The sequence below is a fragment of the Schistocerca cancellata genome, chromosome 9, assembly GCF_023864275.1.
Source record: "Schistocerca cancellata isolate TAMUIC-IGC-003103 chromosome 9, iqSchCanc2.1, whole genome shotgun sequence".
Taxonomy (NCBI): domain Eukaryota; kingdom Metazoa; phylum Arthropoda; class Insecta; order Orthoptera; family Acrididae; genus Schistocerca; species Schistocerca cancellata.
Window position 1 is genome coordinate 331551072 of NC_064634.1, and position 22557 is coordinate 331573628.

General features: G+C 42.7%; 1 protein-coding gene across 1 annotated transcript in view; it reads left to right on the top strand.

Annotated features, from left to right (window-relative positions):
• Positions 1–22557, top strand: part of LOC126100306 (calcium/calmodulin-dependent protein kinase kinase 1) — a 449773-nt gene that overhangs the window by 332674 nt on the left and 94542 nt on the right. Inside the window, exon 5 of the mRNA XM_049910915.1 lies at positions 20426–20477. Coding sequence (XP_049766872.1) covers positions 20426–20477 — 52 coding nt within the window. The remainder of the gene's footprint in view (positions 1–20425; positions 20478–22557) is intronic.

Here is a 22557-nt window from a genome sequence, read left to right on the forward strand (position 1 = left end):
TGAGCTTCTTCTGTTTCGTTAAAAATTCCGTCATTATTTCGTAATGTGGTTTTCCATCTACAGTAGTAGCACGACAAAATATTGTGTTGCTAGCCATAATGCTGAAATGTAAAAATTGAATTAACAAACAAAATTTCTAGTTGTAGCTAAATAAACGAAAGTAACAAATGACTTTATGCAGCAGAAATATCCGAGAAAAATGTAGCTCACACTGAAACAATTCACACAGATTGAACTATTGTCTCCAAGCACAACAAAGATCTTCACACTCAGTGTTTTTGCTAAAAGAGCAGAAAAAAATTCAGACACAAATATGACCATTGAATTGCAGTATCTGAAACAGAACATCAAATATTAATATATACAGGCGTAGCGCTGATTTGATTTAGAGAACCTCTGTTGCAATCTAATTTCGTAACCACAGAAAACCAGAGGATTGTCCTAGATGAAAGCGGTCGGAATGTGTAAGCTTGCTGTTACAATTTATGTCTGTATGTTAAAGATCTGAATACAATGATTTCAAAAACTTTCCCCTCATGTAAGATGTACTTAGACAAGTATTACATTGCTGAACAAGACTGAGTGTTGGTTGGCCCTGTCTTGCGCATGTGAACAGTGTCGTGAATTAAAACTTTAACCCTCTTGAAATGCATGATAAAGAAAATGAATCTAACTTAATGCCAAAGGACTCTGAGTGCTCAGTCAAAACTGTATAACTATAGTTCAGTATCGATGCCCGTTATGAACGATGCGTAATGTGAAGTGCAATGTTAGACTAGGAGTATCCAAAAACGTAAATTACTGTTCTACTCGCAAGAAAATAATTATTTGAAATTATCAACACTCTTCACTGAAAATCAATGTACTTACTAGCACGATGCCTGTCAATCCTGAGTACACGCTGCTTGCACAAGAAGGCAAGGTGAGATCTGCCCTTCAATAAAAGTGACTTTACTCGCGCTGTTTTTGTGTCTGGAGTACTGACGTTCTCGAAAGCAAATAGAAATCAGTAGATGGAGCAGTTAAAGGTAAATAATCTACTCTTCCTTCGCGTGGCGTAAGGTGCAATGCATACAAGATAAAAATACAAGACTTTGCTATGAGTAACGGAGGTGGGTTTTACTTTAACGAAAATCTTGTTTGTAAAATAAAACTGATTATGGGAAAAAGGACTGAACATCATAAGAAGAATATAATTACAAAATTCTCTTTACAAAGACACTGTGCGAGACGCCTGTAGAACATCTTTGAATGCACAGAGAAGCGCAGTATTATTTTGTAGCGACGAGCACACGGACAACCTGCTTTACTCTTTGATTTCTATGACTGTTCTTTGTATTATTTAGATTTTTCAGTCGATTTGTGTTTTGAGTTTAAAGAAATAAAAAGTTACTGCCTGATTACTTCGTTGGACCACATTAGCAGACAGAGATAAGTGGTACTTGGCTAAAGACAACAAACATACCGTTAAAATTCGTCCAAGAAATTCTCAATCAATAACATGAACAAGGAAGCATTAAATGAATTTTTATCTCCATAATAAAGTATTCCAGATAGCTTGTCTCACATTCACAATGACAGATGTCATTCCTTGAAAAACTCAACTGCTCGCTGGTATGCCTAAAGTCAGAATGTCTCAGCGCTGCACACTGGCTCTTTAATAAGTTAATCATAGATAAAACTGAACACAGAGTCAGGGATCTCATTCACTACTCCTACAATGGAATCATTCATCTTTGTCCTAGAACAGTAAATGTGAATTACACTCGTGCTCATAAATTAGGACAATGCTGATACATGGTGAAACAATGATCTGGTGGGCGGTTTGCAGGTTTAAATCACCTTGGGGGATGACTATGAGGGCATTTGACTTGCGGTCGTCGCACGGTGGCGCTGGCAGCGGTCCACATACGCAGAGTTGTGTTGGTGCATGTCAGAGTACGGTGCAGCGAGTAAGTGTGCAGACGTGCTAATGGCGACTGTGTTGAAAATGGCTCAAATAACATATATTGATGACGTTATGAGGGGTAGAATACTACGGCGACTGGAGGCTGGTCAAACACAGCAGGTCATAGCGGGGGCCCTCCGTGTGCCACAAAGTGTGATCTCAAGATTATGGCAACGATTCCAGCAGACAGGAAACGTGTCCAGGCGCTACAGTACGGGACGTCCACAGTGTACAACACCACAAGAAGACCGATATCTTACCATCAGTGCCCGCAGACGGCCACGGAGTACTGCAGGTAGCCTTGCTCGGGACCTTACCGCAGCCACTGGAACAGTTGTCTCCAGACACACAGTGTACGACTGAACAGACATGGTTTATTCGCCGGGAGACCTGTAAGGTGCATTCCACTGACCCCTGGACACAGGAGAGCCCGTAAAGCCTGGTGTCAAGAATGCGGTACATGGTGATTGGAACAGTGTCTTAGGTTATGTTCACGGACGAGTCCAAGTATAGTCTGAAGAGTGAATCTCACCGGGTTTTCATGTGGCGTGAATCAGGAACGAGATACCAACCCCTTAATGTCCTTGAAAAGAGACCTGTATGGAGGTCGTGGTTTGATGGTGTGGGGTGGGATTATGATTGGTGTATGAACACCCCTGCATGTCTTTGACAGAGGAACTGTAACAGGTCAGGTGTTTCGGGACGTCATTTTGCACCAGTATGTCCGCCTTTTCAGGGGTGCAGTGGGTCCCACCTTCCTCCTGATGGATGATAACGCACGGTCCCACCGAGCTGTTATCGTCGAGGAGTACCTTGAAACAGAAGATATCAGGCGAATGGAGTGGGCTGCCTGTTCAGAACTAAACCCCATCGAGCATATCTAGCATGCTCTCGGTCGACGTATCGCTGCACGTCTTCAAACCCCTACGACACTTCAGGAGCTCCGACAGGCACTGGTGCAAGAATGGGAGGCTATACCCCAGCTGCTGCTCGACCATTTGATCCAGAGTACGCCAAGCCGTTTTGCGGCCTGCGTACGTGTGCATGGTGATCATATCCCATATTGATGTCGGGGTACATGAGCAGGAAACAGTGGCATTTTGTAGCACATGTGTTTCGGGACGGTTTTCTCAACTTATCACCAATACTGTGGACTTACAGATCTGTGTCGTGTGTGTTCCCTTTGTGCCTATGCTATTAGCGCCGGTTTTGTGTAGTGCCACGTTATGTGGCACCACATTCTGCAATTATCCTTAATTTATGAGCGTGAGTGTATTTACAATTGCAGAAAGCATACGAGAACCTTAGAATGTTACCAAAGTACACCTTTATCTTACTCAGATTAAGCACACGAAATACATCATTATATCGTCTATCGTTTGCATAAAAAGAACCAAAGTGTCGGACATGTGTCGGAAACATCCTGGGTACTTCTCATTCCGCTTTGAGAGCTTCATTAACGTGTGTGCCCACTATCACCCACTGAAACCTACGTGGCATGCTCCCTATAAGTCTACAGAGATGATCCCATTGTATCCGTTCCCATTCTTTACTAATAGCCCATTACAGAACTTGGAGAGTCTGCCGGATAACGACGACCACGAACACGTCTGTGAAGCACGTGCTACACATGCACGACGGGGTCGGGACTCACCGGCGGCCTTTCCGATGCTTGAATGTCCAGGCTTCGCAAGACATCCCTACCGATGCCTGCCACATAGGCCCTGGCATTAGAATGTATTCGGGGTCACCACTCTATGCGGCAGGCATCACATGGTCCAACAGGATCTGTTCGATATGCAGCTGGGCTGTAAGGTAATCATGGACAACAACAAGATCCGTATGGCTGTTAACACTGAAGCCTCCCGCAATATCCTAGAATCCTGGAAATTTGTCCATTTCCTGGACAACATTTGGCAAGTGCCGCTGACCACGGGTCTCCACACACGAGCACGGACTCGTGTGTAAATAAGACGTTTCGCCAGTGACAAAGTTGCCAATTGACTTACCAGAACTGAAGGCGAGATGCAAGATGATGTCGTGTCAAATAGGGTACTCAAACAGACTCTCTCCTGTAACCGGTTCATTACAGTGTGATCGGACACTGCGGCTCCAGTGGCCATTTTCAGAACATACTGCAGTGCTCTGGCGGTAGCCGTATGACGCTGTAGCGCGTAGACACCAGATATCGGTCTTCACGTGGAGCTGCAAAGCGTCGCCGCCCTTGTCCAACTCGCCTCATGCACTGATTTGTCTCCTTGTAACGAGTTCACAAACTGTGGATGACATATGGAGAGCCATTGGCATCTGTAGCAATGGCCGAATGTCCTTCCTTTTTGGATTCAACAGACTAACAGACTGCCCTTGCAACTTGCACAGCATTAAGATGTCGCATTGCATGCGCTTGGTTGAACACAATGTCCACAAATGATAACTGTTATCTGCGTACCTTACTAGAAAACAATGGGACGCCGATACTCAGTTCCTGCTGAGGGTTCACCTGACACTGTAATGCATAACACTGCCAAAAGATGGCTAATAATTGCAATACTTGCGCACATTGAAAGCGAAGACCACAAGCCGCAAGTAAGACCACAGCTACCACCTGTATAAAATACATACGAGTACTATTCGGAAAGTAAGGAACGATAGGTCGTGAAATGGAAACCACAGTGAAAATCTGTTGTATTTGAAACGGTTAGCTACACCTTCCAGCTACTTCTCTACACAGTCGCCGCTCAGATTTAGATATCTGTCGTAGCGTTGTACCAACTGTTCAAGTTCCCTCGTTATAGAAGACAGCCGCCAGTGCTTTTCGACAATTTTCTACTCTGGACTGCAACTCGTTGTCTGTGTCAAAATATTGCCTTCATAGCCAGCAGTTCATTTGAGCAGAGATGAACCTCAGGGGTAGCCAATTACTGGCTGTAATGTGGATGATCAAATACTTCCCATCGAAAACGCTGCAGGAGCATCTTCGGTGCCCCTGCAGAGTGTGACCGACAATTGTCGTGTAGAAAAAACCTCATAACAGTTATGCTATTTGGATTGCATAGCTTCAGGCGAAATCTTTCTCCAGGCCCTCATACTGTGTGGGAGACGCTGATTTCTAGCCATCTGTACGTTCTCACTGTGAGCTCAGAACTGAAAAGAGCGACATAATGCGATCGACGGGCGTACTAGTCACAGTGCCCAACACATCTGTACAAAGCTTCATCAAATTTTCACTTTATTTTCCATTTCGAGACCGATCGTACTTTACTTTCCGAATAATCCTCGAATACAATGCCAGACGTTGATACATGTTTTCCCTTAATTCTTTTGAACAGTCTACTTTCTCCACCACACCACATGCTTATAACGCTACAATGCAGCTTTCAGTCCCTAGCAGGTGGTGATCATAATGGTTTGGCTTGGGCAGTACTTTAACGAAACATGACAGTCTTAAATGACAGCGGATATGAGATTAGCGGTAAACGTAATTTCTAAATTCGAGAAGATGTAGTAAAGGATGTGATGGAATTCCAAAATTCCCTGGGTGATTGAAATTGAATGCTGGACCAGGACTGAAAATTGGGACCGTGTTGCCACAGGAACTAAATCAAATGGTTCAAATGGCTCTGAGCACTATGGAACTTCGAAGATCATCAGTCCCCTAGAACTTAGAACTACTTATACCTAACTAACCTAAGGACATCACACACATCCATGCCCGAGGCAGGATTCGAACCTGCGACCGTAGCAGTCGCGCGGTTCCGGACTGAAACGCCTAGAACCGCTCGGCCATCACGCCCGGCTGAGTGTTTTTACCCAGCCCCTGCTTACGTGCATCTCAGAAACGACGAAGTGCGTTGTTCGCGTTCTAGTTTCTTCAAGGTCTGTGGAAGGCGGTTGAACGACTGTGAAACGAGAAACGGCGGGCAAGGAGCTGGATGTTCACGCCTCATCACAGAAAAGTGGAGGTCGGAGGCTTGCCATCTCTGTTAAAGCAGTATAGACGGCAACTTGTGGCAAATCTGACGTCAGAGTCAATTCTAGTCCAGGCATGAGGGTTTCGGAGCACACAATTCAACAGAAGTACTGGCCTTAACTTGGAAGGGGTTGGGAAGGGGCATGGATTGTTCGAAAAGCGAATAAGATGAGGATTCTTCTAGCTCAGAGGTGAAATTTTTTAAGTTTGAAAAAAATGTTGTGATACTCTGGGGAACTGGCGAGGATATGAATACGCGGAAACACAAACTGTAAGAAGGGACACGATAAAACACAAATATTAAGATATCAGGGAATAGATTCTATGACTCCATCGGGGCAGGCAGAGGGACAGAGAGAGAGAGACCACAAAATCTAGAACAAATTAGGACTGCTGTTTTTGAATGATGCTACTAGCACAGAACAGGAAATTATGAATTAGATTTCACGAAGAATGGCGGCGGCCCATAGCGACAACGTGAAATTTCTGCTATTGTCTTCCGTTAAAGGAGCCGTTTTCGCTCGGCCCAGAAGTAGTGCGTTGGTCTTCCAGAAGTTTCCCTCGCTGCGACCCGACGCTCCGGTTCCCTTTGTTCGTTTCGTCGGGTGCGGCGCTTCGCCACTGGGGCTGAGAGCAGAAGGGGGAGGGGGACGAGAAGGGTAAGTGGGAGTGGAATTTATGAGGTGCTGCAATTGGACGAATGGCTCCCAGTGGACGTTGAGAAATAATCGAGTCAAAACGTGCACAGACGTTCCGGCTTGGCGGCTGGAATTCTGTTCTTGCAAACCAGGAGAGAGTGAACTGTACAGAAAGGAAGAAGGATAAATTAGGCTTTAGCGTCCTGTTGACGACGAAGGAATTAGAGACAAGGTGTAAAATCAGATTGGCGGTAAGGAGGGAATGAAATAGGCCATATAGTTTTCAAAAAACTATCCCAATACTTATCTTAAGTGGTTTAGGATAGTCCCCTAAAACCTGAGTCCGGTAGGAGGGTTTTGAACTGGCGTTCTCCAGAATGCATGTCGAGTGCATCATATTTCTAGGTGTTACTCGAAAATGATTCTGGGCTGCTACATATACTGTCTGATGAGATGTCTGCTTAACCTCATCAGTGTTGGTGTTGAAAAAAATAAAGAAAATGTTTTCATCGTGTGTTTTTGTCACACATAGTTACAGTCTACATTGCACTGTTGTAATTTTTATTTTTTATACTTTGTAAAATATTTAAGGTGCACACAAGTGTGCTTCGGGTATTAACCAGTAAACTAAACATATTGCATAACGAATACTAAGATAATTGTTCATAGATTGTTAAAAAGCAGTTGTTCTTAAGTACACACAAACGTATGTTACACTTCTTGCAAACAGTTCTGCACCCTTCATAGCAACTTTTAGACATTTTGCGTTATGGAGAAGGTGATCAACCTGGTCATATCCAGTTAGGTTTCTTGGCTGAGGGCCAACATTTCTTCTCTCGGATGCATTATCACCAGATCTTAAACAGAGATATCCCACTCAACCACAGATATTTCTCTGGAGAGACGTGACGAACTTCTGACAAGACAAGGCTTCATCAGCCTATTAACCAAATTCTGTCTAAAATTTATCAGGTCAGTCAGTTACATTTTGGGATTGCTTCCCTTCTAGAGAATATTTTGTCCATAAACCAAAAATTAACAACAATTAAATCAGTAAAATGGTTAAACAATCTACCTGGTCATGTTTCTGTTCCGTTAAGGGCGGTAGGACGTCAAACGAGCTGACTTGAAGCAGGAGAGTCACCACAGGACATTTTAATTTCTACTGTCTATACTTTTACACATAAATTCATAAAACTTCGTCACCATGACCAGGATGGATTGAGGACACACACTCATCGCAGTGGGAGTTCAAAAACGCAGCAAAATGCCTTTTTTTATGTGAAATTTCACCATTTTTTCACTTATTACTGGCTGCATTTGTTGCTATAGGTACACTTTTCTTCCTAAGTAAGAGAGATTCTTCGATGAATTTTTCATAGAATACAAACAGTAGTTACAGGTGTACGAAACTCTAGAATTTTCCAAATCCATTAAAAAACTGTAGAAAAAATTGAGATAATTAACTGTAAAACTTGATTTTTTTCCAAACATGAAGTTTAAAATGTAACAGTTCATTCATTTTTTCATAAATTAAATAACTTCTATAGTTTCATACACCTGTAACTGGTTTGTATGCTGTGCAAAGTCATCGAAGAATCTCTCTTACTTAGGAAGAAAAGTGTACCTACAGCAACAATTGCAGCCAGCAGTAAGTGAAAAAATGATGAACTTTCACATGTAAAAAAAATGTGTTTTGTTATGTTGTTGAGCTTCCACTGCTATGAGTGTGAATCCTGAATCCTTCCTGGTCATGCTTTAACGTTTTATGAATTTATTTGTAAAAGTACAGACAGTGGAAATTAAAATGTCCTGGAGTGCCTCTCCTGCTCCAGGTCGGCCCGTTTGACGTACTACCCCCCTTAATTTACCTACATTCTTCGAACACTTTATCATCCCTTACAAGTACCTTGTGGCTCACTTCCAACACACGAAGATAATAAACAACAGTTTGAAATCGTACTTCTCCATTATGCGAAGTATGTCTTCATCGTTGATAACTGAAAATAGTAAAATAAATTAACGGCTGACACTATAAGAATGTTTCGTAATAAGTTACTTATATCCAAAGCATTTCATAATTGTGAGGTTTGACTCACTCGAAACTTAAAAACGCTACTATTTACACCGTACAGAATATACAGAAATGCTTGGGGGATTTGTCCCTAACATAATTTTAAAAAGTTTTTCATTGTTCGTTGCCAGTGTAATTGAACAATGGTCATAAGACAAAGCCGCTATGCTGTTACAACTTAGGAACTGACACAATCAGTATTTACATAATTAAATAACAGCAACATATAAACGGCAGTCTCTGTTACGAAATGGTGAATATACTGATTGAGTCAGTTACTTTTCACGATGTAACGTCACAACGCCTTTGTTTTATGCCCATCGTTCAGTTACACTGCCCACGAATGAGGAAAATCTGTTTTTAATTATGTCATATATGGACTTTGTCATTAAAAAAAAAACATTTTAACGATGTGTAAAGCCGTAAACGTAGCAGCACTAATCACGAATGTTTTATGATCTGAAGATGCTAGGTTGTTAGCCGAAACTAGTAGACCATCCAAATAAAGAACGTTTCACGTGCAATCTTAACGTCACAGATTTTCAATGCCTAGCAAAAATTTGAAAAATTACAATAGATCGCATATTTCCTAGTTGATGGTGTCAATAAACTTGGTTATTAACCTAAATGGAAAGTACGTCAACACCGATAGTGTTGTAACATTCATTTCCCAGCCATTTATGTAGAGCTATCAAGAAGTTCCCATTTGAGTGAACTGCTGCAGCGTATATGCATTATAGCGCGACTCCGATGTGGGTATATAAGCACCGACGTGTAAGCAAGGTATTAATGTGGCATTCTTGTCTTTCTGACGTGTATGCGGTATGTGCAGAAATGAAGAACTATAACGATGCTATTACCAAATGCGTCCAAGATGCCGTTATTCTTTTGTTGACTACTAGAGGACAGACACTGGCAAATATCCATCTGAGAACGAAGAATGTATATGGAGCAGCATGCTTCTAGGAAACCACTGTTCTGCTGGTCGCAGTTCGACGCAAGACGCCGGTCAATCTGGGAGGCCAGCCTTATACATTACAGCATTACAGGCAAGGGGGGGGTGGGGGTACTCGAGCGCAGCCCTGTGCAGCCCCGATCTCCCGCCATGCGATTATCATGGCTTCAGCAACTGAGAAATGCCTCAACACCGCCACACTCTAGGACAGGAGAGGACAAACGTACCACTCACTCTAACCTGCAGGATCGTAAGGCCAAGTCACGTTTCGTAAGTGATGAAGTAGGCTTGGTCGCCCGAAGACAAGTATCCGCGCGGGCAGTGAGCAAACCTATGGAGCACCATGGATCGTCGAGGCAACCATTTTTGCAGCTTCCCTTGAGACGGAAAAAGGCACGTCCTCAGTCGTCCGACGAACGACGACACTGGAAAGAGGCGTGCCACCACGTTGATTGTTCAGACGTGTTCTAGTTCCGTACCGAGCGAGCTGGTGCAGTGATTAGCACACATCCCGGAGGACAACGATTCAAACCCGCGTCTGGTCATCCTGATTTAGGTTTCCATGATTTCCCTAAATCAGGCAAATGCCGGGTTGGTTCCTTTGAAAGGGCGCGGTCAACATCCTTCCCTATCCTTCTCTAATTCGATGAGACCGATAATCCCTCTGTTTGGTCCCCTCTCCCCCCCCCCCCCAAAAAAAAATCAATCAACCAACATAGTACTGTTTACAGCATCATGATAGACATATCCCTGCGTGGAGGCTGCGAGGGGAATGAATGTTGCCAAATTGCATTCGTCACGTCATAGAAGGCCAGCACCAGCTGCGATGGCATGGGGTGTAATTGGGTACACAACATGATCACCTCTGGCTCGCACAGTGGGTAATTTTGACAGCTGGCGTTACATTCCTGGACGCGTTATGGCCGGTGGCTGTGCCATATCTGCGAGAGCTCCGGCACACAGTCTTTCACCAAGAAAATACGAAACAGCAGGTTGCTCGACACAGAGGTTGTTCTACTGTTTCCGTGTCAAGCATATTCTCAAATCTCTCAGGAGCTGAAAACGTCTGGTCATGAGCCAAGAGACAGGTACGCTTCCACACGCTGGTCATTAAGACTGTTTATCTGTCGCATACAGTTAAAGAAGCATGTCTAGTCCTCAATCATCTATAAATTTAACCATGTATCCTTTCTACTGTGCTCCATACGCACAGTAAGATAAATTTCATTATTTTCTTTCCTTTATGGTATAATAATTGTAATGGCCAGTTCAGTAAATCTCTGGTTCAACGGCCTTGCCGCAGTGGATACACCGGTTCCTGTGAGATCACCGAAGATAAGCGCTGTCTGGCGTGGTCGGCACTTGGATGGGTGACCATCCAGGCCGCCATGCGCTGTTGCCATTTTTCGGGGTGCACTCAGCCTCGTGATGACAATTGAGGAGCTATTCGATCGAATAGTAGCGGCTTCGGTCAAGAATACCGTCATAACGGCAGGGAGAGCGGTGTGCTGACCCCACGCCCCTCCTATCCGCATCCTCCTCTGGGGATGACACGGCGGTCGGATGGTCCCGGTAGGCCACTCGTGGCTTGACGATGAAGCGCCAGTTCAGTTAATCTTTGGGTACACATATTTCCCACTAGTGCATTAACCCTCCACTGGTAGAATGTATGGTATGGCATGCAATGTCCCCCCTAAGTTTTATTTTGTAATTAACTGCAACATTAAAAAACTTATTGAGTGAAAATTGGTCCATTGTTATGTATTAACATTCTTATCAACATATTAACACCTTAGAGAAATTTAATAACGATTACTAGAACATTGTGCTTTAAGAGAAATCAGGTACACGAATTTCTTTTCTATGATAAAATTCTCTGGGACTTCTAGTCACGTTGAGTGGCCATTCTCAAGTGGTGACTGTCTTTTGTTTGCTGCTACTGTCCTTACGTATCGGCACACCCTCTCTGATGCCGCTGGCGTTCGATCCGGCGCCATATAAGGCAACGTTCTCGTTGTGCGCCCGGCTCGCTTGCTTCGGCCTTCCGATGGTCAAGTCACAAGTTGTCCATAGGTTCAGGCCGCCGTCTTTTTGAGAGTGTTGCCACTAATTTTTATCTCGATCGCTTCTTTTATTACGCTGTCGCAGAAAATGTTAGTCCGTGTAGAAACAGGTATCGCGCCGAATGCAATACGATGTCAGTTTTCTAGAACATCCTCTTCTGCCTCTGATTTCTCAGGGTATCGAAAGCGAAAAATATCTCGTGTTCTACACAGCACTGTTCAATAGCACGCACAGTATGTCCAACATAAAACTGAGGCCTTATGAGTTGTCGAATTTTTGCTGGAGCCCTGAAGTCCTCTGAAAGACGACATAGGCCTCAGAACGCCAGTAGTATATAAAACACTGTCTGGGGTGGACAGTTTTACGCTGGACAGACTGAGCGTGCTACTGAACAGCACTGCAAATAACACAAAAGAGGTTTTCGCCTTCGGTACACTGAAATATTAGCGGCAGCAGAGCATGCTCTAGAAAATGGACATTGTATTGCATTTGACAAGACATCTGTTATTACTGGACTTATAGATTCTCAGGCAGCGTCATAAAAGAGGCTATCGAGACAAAAATTTGTCACAGCGTCCTCAATAAAGACGGCGGTCTGCAGGTAAGTACGGCTTGAGTCCCGGCCATCGGAATTTCTGAAAGGGGCGCGCGACGAAAACATTACTTCACACTGGCCCTGTAGCCGGCACCAATGACTTCACAGAAGGCAGCATGGCTAGGTAAGGACGGTAACAACAACCCAAAGACGTTGCCTGTACCGCTGACAGCAAAGGGGGGGGGGGGAGATAAAATAAAAATTAAGAAAAAAAATCCAAACAGAAGTGGCCAAGGAATACTCGGCCGAAAGCTCGTGAATTTTAAACCTCTTGACGCCGATGCAACCCGAAGCGAGTTTTATAAGTACATATCACCGCAAGACCCCTAACGTTCCTTTTGTATGGTCATTGCATGCAGGCCAACCACATTTCACACAAGCTGTTTTCACTGCTGTGTGTGTCTCTAGGCGCTTCAGCCCGGATCCGCACTGCTTCTACGGTCGCAGGTTCGAATCCTGCCTAGGGCATGGATGTGTGTGATGTCCATAAGTTAGTTAGGTTTAAGTAGTTCTAAGTCTGGGGGACTGATGACCTCAGATGGTAAGTCCCACAGTGCTTAGAGCCATTTGATTTTTTTGTATATGTCTCTTGAGCACAAATGAGAAGTTGCTTGTTTATGCAGTTATGTGGGCCTTTGTTCTTGCTCTTGGGGATCCTTTGATCTCTTCGTTCCCAGAATTAATGTTATACTCACCGACAGGTCCAAGTGGCAAATTTTTCTGTAGGCGTCGTTACATATGTGCTGAAGCTCAAGCTGATGCAATTGAGAAAAGAATAAAACTATTTATCGCTGTCTAGTCCAAAATTCCATAAAACATGTGAAGTGGCCAGCATCGTGTACTCCTTGAAACAGAGTATGCTGTATTATTTCCTGAAACACGTCCTGCTTTGCTGCTATTAAAAAATTCTACGATCGCTGGTTTCTTCGTCGTCTGATCAACACCAGGAGCAGTGGCGCTCATTCCGTGAAATGAAGGGAATGAATCATTTCTTTACATTTTACTCAGAAATAATTATATCATTCATTTACCTCGGTGCACACTTAAATTTGTTTTCGAGAATAGTATTATATGTAATATTGTTGTACAGTCACATGCTTTAACGTTATAATTCTTGCAGTGCGTTAGAAGCTCTTCTCAGGAAAATAAACAATAAGCAATAACAGGTTACCAAGAACCACTTTGTAATACACGTAGTATTTCTGTTGTATTCCGATAGTCTAGCCCGATTACTTCGTTGTTCTACTGTCAGTAGTGTTGCGCTGTTTTTCCGAAGCACCTCGGACGAACCCGACTCCATTCGGATCTACGAAACGAGTCTTCTCAAGCAATTCCAGCGTTTGCAGTTATCGGCAGCTGTGTGAATAATCTTTACTTTCGTGTGTTTTCGTTACTAAAGAACTAGAGTAATATTCCGCAAGCATAAAATACATAAAACTAAATTAAATCAGGTCTTATCTGGAAGTTAATTCTATCTATTTAGTCGCAGGCGCTCAGAAGCGGGGAGGAAATGAACGGCCATGTTTCGTTCTGCAAATGAAGGTGACTGCTACCGAGAAACGCAAGACCAGGGCGGCAAGCGGAGAGAGCAGGGGAGGAGTGCGGAAGCATATTAGACAGTCTTCTTATCCGGGTTTTTGGAACGCAGTCCTTTGAAGAGAAGAAAAAGATACTGGCCCGCGGAAGATCGCCTTCTCCACTGCCAAATACAAAAATGATAACAAAAAGATATGGTCGACTTTTGAATGCCGAATACTATAATCAAATAAAGTGGTCATCTGGAAGTATAAAGAGGTCAAAATTATATTGGTGGCCATGCATGCTCTTTTTTTTTTAACGAAAATAGTGAACGGTCCTCCTTAGGATTCGACGACTTGAATAACCTAAAAGGTGCAAATCGTCCAGAGCAGGCACAGTCGCTTGTAAAGGTAGAAATTTTTTTCATTCCTTTTGGTACCGCAGTAACTGATTTCCAATTGGATCAGCTGCGGAAGGTAGACATCCTTGAACACAACGTAATTGTAAGGCAAATCAGGCAAGTAATCTAATGTTTCATTGACGTAGTTTTCCGTATCGCTCAGAAAGAACTTCCATTTCAGGGTCACGCAGAAAATGTACATTCCATAAATCGTGGAAACTATGTTGAATTGGTTTTCTTGTTAAGAAAATACAACTAAATGTTGAGCCACCGTATACAGATGGCAAGAGTGTTCTCTGACCTATCCAGCCACTTTCAAAATGACCTAATATATTCAAATGCTACAGTTCTACCGAAAGAAAGTGAGAAAGAGATAAGTAATGCACACTTCATTGCTGTCATTGGGGATGAAACCAGCGATGTATCGAAGCACTCTCAACTCTTTACTGTACTGTTGTACGTGTATGTTAGTGGTGAAGTTCAAGAAAGATTTGTTGGTTTCACTGATACTAGTGTAGACCGTAGCCCAATTGCTCTGGAAAATCATGTGTAGCTTACAATCAAAAAACTATGAATGTGGTTCAGAACTAATAGTAAGTACCAATATAATACCGCTGTGTTAATTCGAGAACTGAATGGCCTTCAGAAGAGAGCAAAGGCAAATAATCTGACGCAACGTTCGTGCACTCTCTTGCTCATAGGTTAATGGTAGAGCTTTCTCACCCCGTATCCTACAACAGGAATGCAAAATATTTTAGTAAAATGAGTAAAATTCCCAGTGAGACAACTATGTCTAGTTTTGATAAGCAAAATATTTTCATGAGACAAAGTAGTTTTACTGCCTTTTTCTGATTCCACATAGAAAACTGCTGCTCTGGACAGGATTGTCAAAAAAAAAAAAAAAAAGATTTCCAAAAGTGCGCCTCACACACTAAAACTATGATGGACGGGTATTCGAAACAGTAAAATAACTTATTCCCGACCCTTTAAATATGTTCGATAGCATTCTTGATAATCTCGATCTGTACTACGGAGATCGAAGTTTCAGTAATGTTCTCCCAGAATATGAGTTTCAGTTCTTATCACTAAGTCCTCAGACCATGGGTCATTCACCTTTACAGATTCGATACTTGAGAGGCCAATGAACGCTAGTAAAGAAATCTCAACTATGTAAGCGGTAACAGGGGTGATATATAACGCAAAACATTATTCAGTCTCAGGTAGTGCCTGAAGGAACTTCATTAACAGCTCGACTGACCAATAACTTATTTACGCAACAATGACAGAGCAATAGATAGGCGAGACAGGAAAGTAAAACCATTGTATCCAGTGTTAGAGAGGGAACAAAGTATCGCTGGAGCGAGCATCTCCCTTTTTACTCATACCATCGTAGGGTTAAGAATACAGACGTAGTTCATCACTGGGTAAAAGTAAAGAAATGAAGGACACAAACTGCTCTGGACGAATAGTTTCGAGGGTGATTGATGGAGAAAGGCAGTTCACCTCAGACGCAGGGGTTTCACGCTGAATTAGTCGGAGCAGTAGGAGCACAGATCAGAAACAGCAACTGAAAGCGATGTTGACTTTCATCAACAGGCGAGGCGATCAATATTTGGCTCACAGCTTCATCTGCGTTAAGCTCGTGTTCGCCTTTCGTGTTTGACGTAAACAGGAAGCAGCTACACCGTCGTCGCGCTTGTGTGTCCACACGGTAGATGTGCTTCGATCCGCTGCAAATAAGCTCCGCCATGCCGAATGCCGCTTCACCGATTTTATTGCGTTAGTTGCGTCGGCCGAGGCGCTCTGTTCACTTTCCGCGTGCGTCGTCCGCGATTTTCAGGCCACAGACAGATATATGCCGCTCCTGCATTAATTTGATTGCGCAGTGACATTGTCTGGGTAACGAGACTGTGACCCACATTCGCAGCCGCGCTTCCATTGTTCTGTGTCCGCCCGGGGCAATGTGGTACTCTGAAATTGCGACACGGAAGAGATCGCTGTACCGTGAGGTAATCCAGTAAAAGGAGAGTGACCGCGAGAGCTCCAAGCACGTATCTTCACCGCACTGACGGAAATAGGCGTGTTACACCATGAACCACCATTTACCAAACATTGTGGAGTAGTTTATCACATGACTGGTACTAAAAGAATCAACTTCCATCCCATTCGGAATTAATGTCCTTCATAAACATCGGCATCAATTGCAGTCCCCATATGTAAGGGAGCAAACAGTTTAGGAATGTTGTCTTGAAAATTTCTTGCCAAGCTTGAAACACAAGCTGTGTCAGTTCGTGAAGGCTAATGGCTAGAGCCTAGTATGACAGTAATAAATATGTCTTCCCATCACGTCCCAGGCGTGCTCTCTGGATGACAAACAGAGGACTGGGCAAATATGTCAAGAATCTGTACATTGATACAGACGTTTTTCGTGTGAACTGAAGTGTGTAGTCATGCAGTATGTTGCTGCTATATGCCGTTTGGTACACTGATTATGAATGATATGACAGCAAATCAAAGCGGCAATTGTTTAATGTGCTCAGCATGGAGTGTGACCACCTCTGGCAGGAATAAACGCTTGGCAACGACGGGACATCCTCTGAGTGATGTCATCGGTCTCATGTTGAGGCAATAACACCCATTTCTCCTGCAGAGCTGCTCGCAAGTCTTGGAGAATGGTTGGTGGATGCTAACGTGATGGAGACTGTCTCCCTAGTCCATTCCAGACATGATCTGTGGGATTAAAATTCGAAGAGCGAGCAGGCCACGCCATGCATGCATTATCTTCCGTTTTCAAGAAAACATCAATTACCTGTGCTCTATGACGTCGAGCATTATCGTCCATCAATAAGAATTCTGGGCCCGCACCACCTCGCGACAACCGCACATTAGGTCCCAAGATCTCGTCGAGATACCTGACAGCAGTTAAACCTTGTGGATTTACCTGTACAATTTCATGAAGAGGTGTTCTAGTGGTCAACATAATCCCTGCCCACACTATTAAGCATCCTTCTCCATACCAGTCTCTTTCCCCAATGTTTGGATTGCAAACTCGTGTTCCATGTTCCTCCAGACGCGAATCCGTCGAGAATCACTCTCCAGACCAAATCGGGACTCATCTGCGAAAAGAACATCGGCCCTTTGTTCGATTGTCCATGTGGGATGTGCACGACTCCACTCTACACGTTCCCTTCTGTGAAGATGCATCAAAGGTACACGTACAGAATGTCTTCGACGATAAAGGCTACTCTGCCGAAGCCTTCTGTACACCGTGTGTCTCGATACGACACGTCCAATGGATGCTGCGAGGTCAAATGTCAGTTGCCGTGCAGTAATAAGGCGGTACCGTCGTTCCCTTACTGTCAAATAACGGTCCTCTTTCATTTATACACACCTGGTCGGCCCTGCCCTGTTCTTCGGGATACATTTTCGGTCTCTGTAAATTGTCACCACCTCAGTGAAACAACAGAACGATTCACATTAAGCCATCGGGCCACGTCAATTTGCTACTGTCCTGCTTCCGTTTTTCTTTTGGCCCTCCACCGCAGAGAATCTGGTAGGCGTCTTCTTTCTGCCATACTGCACCGCCTGTGGCTGTGTACACAGCAATTGTGGATGTGGGACCAGCCGGCAAACACTACCCCTTTTGATAGGTGCCCTGATGTCATCGTTGACGTGGTTGTCCGTTTACCGGAATGCCATCTTCTGACATCTGTTGACATTTTGTATAATTATATAATTTTGGACACCACTTTATATACTGCGGGACGTTTAGGCTGCCTTCAGCAATTACAAAATCTGTCCCGTTGTTATCCAGTAGCTTCACTACATCCTGTGACCTTTCAAGAAAGCAGCGACATTAGATTGGTTTTTTTCGCAATTTTGGACAAAAATGTTTGCTTTGGAAAACATTTGGAGAAAAGAGAACCTTAGGGAACGTTTTGAGCAAGCAAATTTCGATATCTGGAAAACTGTCAACGTATTTTATCTTCCTAGCCGTATACTAATACCATCTCTGATTTTTTAGCTCAAACAACAAATACTTAGTTTTCTAGACATTCATTCTCTCTCTCTCTCTCCCTCTCTCTCTCTCTCTCTCTCTCTCTCTCTGTCTCTCTCCCCCTCTCTCTCTCTCTCACTCCCTCCTTCTCACCTTCCCTCCCTCTCCCTCACCCCAAACCAGTCGATACACCTTTCCCCTTGTCGTCTATGGTCTTAGATGCATATCAATGGACGCAAGATATCAAAATAGGCGTCGCACATATCGACATCACTACGTGTTCTGATTTTGTTAGCCGAAGCTGGCAGTCAATGTAATACCTAATACAAAGCTTTACTTCTCTCTTACCGAGGCAAAGAGAGATTTTTGTTTATGTCATTTACAGTTTTGTGGGCGTAAAAAAGAGTAAGCACTGATTTCGGTCAACATTAGACAAGTGATTTTCATTTCACCAAACTTAATTACGAGAACGTAAAGGCTTCAGTATTGCACACTGCATCCATTTCTGGTTCTTCTCTTACATTCACCACAGAAATAAATTATTACGAACACGGCTGCCGTAATTTGAAGGTGTGGATGTTCATTTTGTGGTGATTCTTTTGTGGAATCTGCGTGTTTTTGACATTTTTATGGTGAACTGACAAAGTGAGGAAGTACATATCTGTTACCCAAATTAATGGTAATGTAAAGATATCGGCGTGCATGGAAGTCGAACGATAATTTTTTGGTAAGTTTCTAAATTTACGCGGTTTCTAGTCGCTTTATTAGATGCAAACTAGAGTTTGTCTTATCTAAGAAGCCCAAATAAACGATTCTCATTTACTTTTTAGAATGAATACAATTATGGCGAATCATGCCGTATGAAATCATACCATTGCGATACCTAATTCTTGAATGACATCAATGAATACTTATTAGAGTGATGAAACATGTAAGGTGGGTTTGGGTGTCGATTTGTGCTTTCATTTATGTTGAGTTGGCTCTGTGTCTTCTCGTGTTTATTTGTGTACCATTAAAATAAAAAGTGACTCGGCGTATTAATGGCAATAGCAATGGTTTTATTTCCGTTTTTGTGGAACAATAGCTGCCTTATCTATTTCTAAAGTTAGCATACAGTCTAAAGATAAATCTGAAAACAGCATAAAGAAAGCAAGTGTGGCGCTCCTAGAGCAGGGGTCTTTTCTTTTATTTTTCTCGTCAGGCTATGTGTTTCCACCTGCAAATAAAAAAAAATTTCGTCTGTGTACTATAACTTTTGATATGTATGATAATTTTACGGTACTGAATGCATAATTCCACCTCTTCAAGGTAGCAACACTGGTAACAAACACTTCTTTGAATAAATAAATAGTTTTAAGATACTTGGGGAAAAGTTGCCCAAATAGTATCTTTCTCTTTTTTCTTCTGCTGTGATGAATTTTGAATCCTCAATCTGAAAGCGAGTACATTAACGTCTGTCTGTTTGCACGTTTTTGAGATATTTCTTCATTTGGCACTGTTGACTATGATCTAACCTCACATTGCTTTGCAGAAATATGTATTTATTGAGGTGAAACCCAACACAATATCTTCGCGCAATATCGCACGACAGAGAAATAGTAGAAGGAAAAACGTCTGTGTTTCACTGAAGTACTGGTTATTGTTGGGGATATTGTTTTCCCTGAAATGCTTTGAAAATTATGTTATTTGTATGTGAATATCTTACCATTTCACATTGACAGCTAACTTCATTTCAATATTTCTTAGATGGTATCTGATGATGGCAGTATCCAAGCTAGGACATAAAATGTAAAGCAATGAACTAAAAATTATTAGACCAGCTAGACTATATTTTTGGCAAAAATTCTTACTGACTGCAGACAAATTCCAGGAATTTATTTCCTTTCTTAATAATTTTAGTTACATACCTCTAAGAATAGACTCTTTCAGTCCTGCAATCACGAGAAATTTATATCCTCCGCGAACATTGTGTCCTTCCAGTAAATCTAGAATCTGCGTTTTTCTACGTAATTTTCAATTTTTCTTATCGCTTTTAATTGTGTTCCATACAATTTTCTTGTCTGTGTTTTGCATAGGATTCAGTAGCAAATTTTCTCTAACGTCCAGTATATACTTAATTAAATATTACTTGGCGAGCATAATATCTTATCTTCCAGGATATCTTTCCCTATTTTGCTTCTGTCAACACGTTAGTGGCAAAACTTTGTAACCATTTTACACTGTTTCTGTGTTCTACAATCTTATTGTGGTTCTATTTCTGTTGTAGGCAATGAAGATCCTATCCAAGAAGAAGCTGCTAAAGAAAGCTGGCATGTTTGGTGAGTCCACAAACTACATGCTACTCTTGCTTTTTTGTTAAACTTTGCTTTCTGCGCAATATCTCTTTTGTGAAATCTGCATGTTTTGATATTTGTAAGGACAACTTTTAGTACACCCACTCATTGGTAAGGCAAGTAGAAAAAATTACTTCTTTCTTCTTGACGCGCGAACTGGATTCATCGGGTACGCGCTTTGTTTTCACTGATGTTTAGTGTCTGGTGGATCATGTTTCACTCACAGTTGCAAATTGGCGCACATCAAAATTAGTTGGTAATTTTCCAATGTTCCAAACATTTCAAAGAAATTTGTTTTGACGTATTCGTGTAGTCTACATTCAGAAAATGGAGCACGTATCTTACACGAAGGTTTCTCTTATTTAATTCCATGCGTTAAATGATATCTCATATTATCTTCAATCATCAATTCTCCATTTCTCGAGAGTCGAGCTTGGACAGCTCACTGTTTTCATGACCATTGTCGTATCATCGGAACTACTCGACACCAAGACTTCCAAGTAATTTGATTAAAGAAGCCATAATGCAGGACAAAAAAGCGTCAAGGCACACAGAGACACTCACAGGACACCCCTTGAATGCGAGGTCGCAAAAGGTCAATTATGTTTACGGCATTCGACGTCCCACATGTCTACCATTCAATCACAATATTGGCTACTAATAGCAACAGGGGTCGGGACTGGAGGTATCCAATGGTGAACACAGAACGAGGCTACAGAGTGTAGTTGAACTGCTTAGTCGACGATTTACTGACAACAGTGCTACAGTACTAGTGGTACTGATACAAAGCGGAGCAATGGCAACGGTAAACACAGTAAACATTGCATTATATCTACGGCAACAGCTGCCAAAGTTGACATTTCGTCAGAATGGAATCCAACGAATTTCTCAGACTGAGAAGGAAGCGGCAGATGAAATATTAGTGTTTCTGAAAAGTCAGTCAGTGGAATATGTAGTATCGTATACGATCGACTGTGCGGACAATATATGTGAGAAGTACAGTGACAACGGTATGTGCTTAAGGTAGAGTCCGCAGCTCGTGGTCGTGCGGTAGCGTTCTCGCTTCCCACGCCCGGGTTCCCGGGTTCGATTCCCGTCGGGGTCAGGGTTTTCTCTGCCTCGAGATGACTGGGTGTTGTGTGATGTCCTTAGGATAGTTAGGTTTCAGTAGTTCTAAGTTGTAGGGGACTGATGACCATAGATGTTAAGTCCCATAGTGCTCAGAGCCATTTGAACCATTTTTTTAAAAAGGTGGCGTGGTGTTGAAACATGTGTCGAGCCGTGTAGTTCCTCATCGTTGTCCAACAGGGAGCCAGAAATTCCATCTACAATACAACGTAGAACAGGCAATCGCCGAAGTAGCGGGTAATGACGTACGAGTAAGATAATCCGCAGCATATCAAAAAAGATTATAAACAAATTTCGAATAAATTCGCAGTAATATGACCGTGCAGTAGATAAGAAAAACTACGGATATTCGAAAGAGGACAAGCCACACTTGTTACAAAACCCGCTGTATGCGAGTTTTGACGATGCACGATACGGTTTATAGGTTTTCCATGATAGTGACTTATTACGTTATGCATATCAAACAGCGCGCGGGGTAGATTACAGTGATTTCTATTGAATCAGTAGATCGTTGCATAACTTCAAACAGTGCTGCAAAATTGGAAGACGTAAGATAACGAAATTTCAAACAATGCATCAACTTGATGACGTACACCAAACTGTGGAGTAGGGCCATCTTTCAGTAAGGATTTTTTTTTCAACTCCGACCAGCTAGGATTTGAAGAGGAAATGCGTATGAAAGGAAACTTGAAAATTAGAAGTACCAAGACCAAAAAAAAAAAATGGTTCAAATGGCTCTGAGCACTATGAGACTCAACATCTGTGGTCATAAGTCCCCTAGAACTTAGAACTACTTAAACCTAACTAACCTAAGGACATCACACACATCCATGCCCGAGGCAGGATTCGAACCTGCGACCGTAGCGGTTACGCGGTTCTAGACTGAAGCGCCTTTAACCGCACGGCCACACCAGCCGGCGTACCAAGACCAGCTACT